This window comes from Boleophthalmus pectinirostris, unplaced genomic scaffold (assembly GCF_026225935.1).
Source record: "Boleophthalmus pectinirostris isolate CB_2022bp ecotype Guang Dong unplaced genomic scaffold, ASM2622593v1 HiC_scaffold_1, whole genome shotgun sequence".
Lineage (NCBI taxonomy): Eukaryota > Metazoa > Chordata > Actinopteri > Gobiiformes > Gobiidae > Boleophthalmus > Boleophthalmus pectinirostris.
Genome location: NW_026570970.1, coordinates 32,416,097 through 32,421,657, shown reverse-complemented (window position 1 = coordinate 32,421,657; position 5,561 = coordinate 32,416,097). Strand labels below are relative to the sequence as shown.

The 5,561-nt window shown below is 35.4% G+C and overlaps 1 protein-coding gene across 1 annotated transcript in view; it reads right to left on the bottom strand.

The window, feature by feature from the left end:
• Nucleotides 1-5,347, bottom strand: part of slc40a1 (solute carrier family 40 member 1) — a 16,507-nt gene extending 11,160 nt beyond the window's left edge. Inside the window, exons 1-4 of the mRNA XM_020925435.2 lie at nt 4,974-5,347; nt 4,808-4,875; nt 4,210-4,369; nt 3,484-3,599 (exon numbers count right to left, since the gene is read on the bottom strand). Of these exons, the coding sequence (XP_020781094.1) occupies nt 3,484-3,599; nt 4,210-4,369; nt 4,808-4,875; nt 4,974-5,007 (378 nt within the window). The 5' untranslated portion in view covers nt 5,008-5,347. The remainder of the gene's footprint in view (nt 1-3,483; nt 3,600-4,209; nt 4,370-4,807; nt 4,876-4,973) is intronic.
• Nucleotides 5,348-5,561: the final 214 nt, after the last annotated feature.

Genomic DNA, 5,561 nt, shown 5'->3' with positions numbered 1-5,561 from the left:
ACTTGATTTGGCAAAGGTTTGTTCAAATAACTTGGACTTATTCTGTAAAGTTAGCAGAATGTCCGTTGTTCCCTATGCCCTCGAAATGTAGTAGGATTCTTACAATACAGAAAGCCTATTGTGTTTCACCCAGTTTGCTCCTTCGCAACCTACACGGCCTGAATGTAAATATATGGAGTATTTATTTAGCCCTTAGGGCTGGTCAGTGGCAGATTACAATTTGAAGACGCATAGTTCAACAAGTGTAAACAAGCCCATGAAGCACAACAATGTTAAGACAAGTTGGCTAACTTAATCCTGCTTTGGTCCTGCTTTAGTCCAGGTATAGACTTGGTTTGGTCCTGTTCTAGTCCAGGTTTAGTTCTCAGTAGGGCAAGAACAATTAATTCTAATAACTGTGACTAATCAACTATTCATATATTTGTAATTCTATCTTTGATCATTGATACCTGGAGTATACAGAAAAGTACGTACCAAAGGACCTTTTATAAGAAAGACAGCCACATTTTAAAGCTAAAATTTATATAAAAAAAAAAAAAAAAAGAATAAAAAATTTCTAATTTTCATCAGTGATATACTTTATCTGTAAATATATCTAGAAGCTTAAGTCAGCATTTCCACCCTTATTTGGTTAAAATATATCTAAATTTAAATCAAGTCGACTAAAATAATTTTTAGCAGTGTTGTCACAATAAAAAAAAATAAAAAATTAATTTCAATACTAAAGAATTATATTTGTGTGGTGATGTTTATGTGATTTTTTTTTCAGTATTAATACTTGCTTAAATAAGTATCTAGTTTTGATACTGGTTTTAGCATTGATTAATATCTAATTTTCAATATTTTTGATAACCTAATTATTAGTTGCAGGCCTGCAGCCCTAGTAAAATTTTGGTTTAGTCCCAGTTTAGTGTAGTCTTGCACAGCAAGATGGATTCTTGTGATATTTGTGAGTTCACAAACTGATGAGAATCCATCTTAGTATGCGCCCACTGATGCAATAGGGCACGACAAGTGGTTGGCGAACAATCATAGAGCAGCAGCACTAACTTTTGCATGGAAACCAAAGCCTATTTTAGTGTCAATACTATGACACTATGTTGTTAGTGAAAAAACGAGTGGAAGGTAAGAGCTTTGTGCATTTGTGGACAGGGAAGATATCTGTGCTTCTGTCTCAATTGGATGTAACCGAAGTTAGATTTTTCATCTCATTCCACTTGAACCAATCAGATTCACATAGTGAAGCGTGAGCCAGGTTAAGTATAGTGCCAGTTTTCATGTGTTGTACAAGACAAGTATGCACTCGCCCTTTACACAACTGTTAATCCTGGTAACAAATCATTGCATCAACAACTTCCTAGTCTAAAATTGTCCACCACTTGTTTCTCTTTGTGAAGGCAAGACAAGCATATGTTAGATAGAGCACTGTTACACATGTAAACAACTAGATATGTAATAATACTGTACTGTAAAGAAGAGGACATTTTGTGCCCTTGTTGACATACTGTATTTTGTTTAAGCAAAATCATCATCATCAGCAAAACAAGCAAATTCAACAAAGAACCACTATAATTTTTTGTGTCAAGAGACAATTTTAAATAATGCATAGATAATATAGGCTACAGCAAAGGTCTGTCTGACAATGCACCTTTAAGTGGTCTATATTATGCTGTTTTGTGATCTATGTTAATTACAATATTGTTTCCTCATCAAAAATATACCCAGAGTTTTGTTTTGTTTCATTTACACATTTTTGACACACAAACTCTGCATATTTAGGCTGAGTTCTTCTCTAAAACAGAAAACACTCCACCTTGTGATGTCTCCACTGTGTTTTTAAACTCCACACACCTTCACTAGAATCATTTGGATGATTTCAGCCCTGGAATTCCCAATCTCTACTAAGAAGGTAAAAGGCAAAAAAAAAAAAAAAAAAATCTAGCATTTTACGCTTTGGAAATGTAGACAGGCCAATTATAAAGAGTTACTCAGACATGTGTGAATGAAACAAAACACAACTCCAGGTATGTTTTTGATGAGGTAACAAAATTATAACATGGTCTAAAGCTCACAAGAATCCATTTTGTGTAATATAGGACCTTTAATATTTTGAACAATTTGGATATAAGAGGAATGTTGTCCAATTGTTCAGTATAATTATTCATTAGTCAATTATTTTCTGTTCACTTTATACTTACAGTATTTTTATATAGTCTTAGTTTAAACTTTATCTTGGTTTATTCAAGATTTAGGGTTATTTTCGTCTTTTAATTGAGTGTTCTTGGAAAGACAATGTTTTTACCTTTTAAAAACTTTAAATTCAACATTATCTTTATGTTGCTAGGAAACAAAACTAACACTTGCAAATATAATGAAATAAGTTTAAGTTACAGGGTCATTTAGTATTTTATAAGTATTATAAGTAAGTATTTTATAAGTATTTTATAGTCTAACAGGTGAGGACACTCCTTTTCTTTATCAAGAAAATCTAAACATAAAATACCTACAAGGTTCATGCCAGTTAACACATTGCTGTTCTAGTATTGAGGTCAAAGTATTTACAATGCAGATTTATAGATCTTTAACATGACCTGACCCTAAAAAAACATATTAAATGCGCCATTGTCAACACAAACAAACAGCAAACAGTATAGTAACAAATATATGACTTGCATAAATATATTATTAACCCAGCAGACTACTGTAGAGGAAGGAAAATTTTAATGGATTTGAATTAGGATGATCCTGCTGTTTTTCAAATGGGCACAATTCCAAATTAGTTCTATTAATGCTTTAGTTTGACTACAGTTTACTTTTAGTCCTAGTTCATTACAGGTTAGTCTTGGTCCTGGTTTAATCATTGTACTAACCCAGTTTAGAGTAGGTTTAATCCTAGTTAGTCCTGCTTTTTGATAATATAACCCCACTGACAAAATGGCTGTCTTCATACTAGTCCTGGTTTGAGCCCTCTATTCCTAATGTAGACTTGGTTTGGTCCTGGTCTAGTAAATGGTCACATTTTGCACTTTTCTACATATACACACATTCACTGTAGCCACTGGGGGTGAGGGGGATAAACATCTTGCCCAGGTTATGCAGAAATCAAACCAGCAACCTTTGGATCACATTTAGTACCAGTTTATTCCAAAATATGTGGTGAATTTGCAAATGTGAACACACTATAAGATTAAACCTGGACTAAAGCAAGACAAGACCTGGACCAACCTCACACTATTCCTATTTTGGTCCTGGTTTGAACCCAGTTTGAGTCCTTATGTAGGCTTGGTTTGGCCCTGTTATAGTCCAGACTTAGTTCCAGATTTAGTCCCCTGTTTGGAACAAATTTAGATGTGGTGATAGTGCAAGTCTGAATGCATCCTCCATAAGTCAACAGCAGGACTCAACCTGGACCAAACCAGGACAAGTGTGAACATAGCCTAGAGCATGGAGCTTATTGCAGAGACACAGAAAATCAGATCTTACCAGAATCCATCCATTGTACATGACGGCGAGCTGCTCTTTGAAGTGAAACACGACCATGAGGAGGACCCCACACACGATCACACAACTGTTCTGGACAATCAGAGAAGTCTGGGCCACTGTAGAAACAACATAGATTGAAACCCTTTTTTTCCTCCTTAACTGGAAACCACGAATAGGTTTGGGAAAAACATGACAAGAAAACATTCAAAACTACAGTAATAGTTTAAACTGAGCTAGAGGACAGCTCAGAATTATATGGTAGAATTAATCATTTAAAGGTGTCCTAAGTGACAATTATGGTGTCTCAATGGAGATATTATTGATTTGCGATTTGTTTTATAATGTGTCCTCATTGAAGCAGTTTCAAATGTTTAAAAAGGCAATGGAAATTATGATACAACTTCCAACTGCTCTGTTTTCTCAATTAATATTTGACTAATTACTGACAATGAAAAAATTACAGCGAAATATTATTTGACTCAAAACTGCCTCAACTGGTTTGCCATTACCAGTAAATTATATATATTTTTGTCTTTATACATAAAACTGTACGGTAACTAGGACTTTGAGATTATGCTGAGATTATTTCTAGTAAAAAGTTAATTATCATTATCCAAATTATATGGTCCACATTACAAAGACAACAGTAATACTTTCATAACTGTCCTTAAGAATGGACTGATTTGTGGAAAAGTTAAGATATCTTCAGTTGTACTTGAACTTTACCTTTAAGTCTTGGATTTCTGTCGACCCAGTCCCCAATAATGGCCCCTAAAAGCAGGACAGAGCCGGCCACCACGAGCCCATAGACTGCTGTGAGCAACAAGCTGTTTCCATACAACTCCACCAAAAAGACAGCAACGGCAAAGTTCCACATGCGGTCACCCTGGAGATCACAAGTATTTATTTATTTAACCTCTGTTATAGATATAACAATTACTAATTCCATTTGCCAGGAAAAAAGATGAGATCACAAAGAATTCATGAATAAATAATACCTGGTTTTGTTTGAAGGTGTTAAAGACAAACTTGATACTATCGACTCTAGTCTATCTCCTTCCTTTTACCTGCTACATTAGCCTCTCTGTTAAGAAATATCCTATTATTGTGAATAAATATATTTGACTAGCAACTAACTTATCCAGGTCACAATACAATCCTAATAATAGTTTATACCATGACAATAATGGGTAACATTTTATTTGAGACTACAAAAACACACAGACTACTATTTATAAAGCTTAAAACGATACAAATAGACTACAAGGAGTAATCATGTTTTTCAGATAATAATACGGTAATAATAGCTTATAGTTACACTTACCCATGTTGACAGCGCATGCCCCATGTAAATTAGGAATTTGGCTGAGGTAAAGAAGTCCTGGACAGCTTCTGTAAAAGATATGATCGATGAAAATGTAAATTATTTCTAATACCTATTGTTGTAGCCTAAGGTGACACAGATTTCCATGCAATGCACAGTAGCCTACCACAGAAAGTCTTCTTTGGTCCTGCGTTATCCATTTTAGATCCCTAAGACAAAAATATCTAGGTTAATAGTGAGTTTTCTTCTTTCTGGGTTATCTCTCCTCTTTTGTAATAGAAGGGGGTTGACTCCGGCTAGCGCTGCGAAGACCCGATACGGCAGGCGGCAACGCAAGAAAAAACGAAACAAAACACGCTATTTCTCCCTTTCCTCCTCTCCAAACTTAGCTAACACTGTAGCTGAAGTTGGAAAGAAATACAAATAAAAGATCACAGGTTAGTTAGGCGTCAAAGAGACAGGCTAAGAGCAGGATTTGAGCGACCATCCAGATGCTCGGGTTGCTTCGCTCTGCTTTTGCGTGTTTACGTCCGGCCGCGGATATACTCGCACGCCGTCACGTGACCTGCCCTTTATTTACATGATGTCAAAAACAAGCATGGCCCCCCTCCAAAACGCTCTCAGAAAAGGCTGAAATAACCGCATCTATTGGCTTCTTTAGGGCTAAAAATGCGCAATTGTTAGCGGGATTGTGAGTAATATGGTTTACAGTGGCCAAGAGGAGGTTAAGGTAATTCACCGTTTATGTTAACTA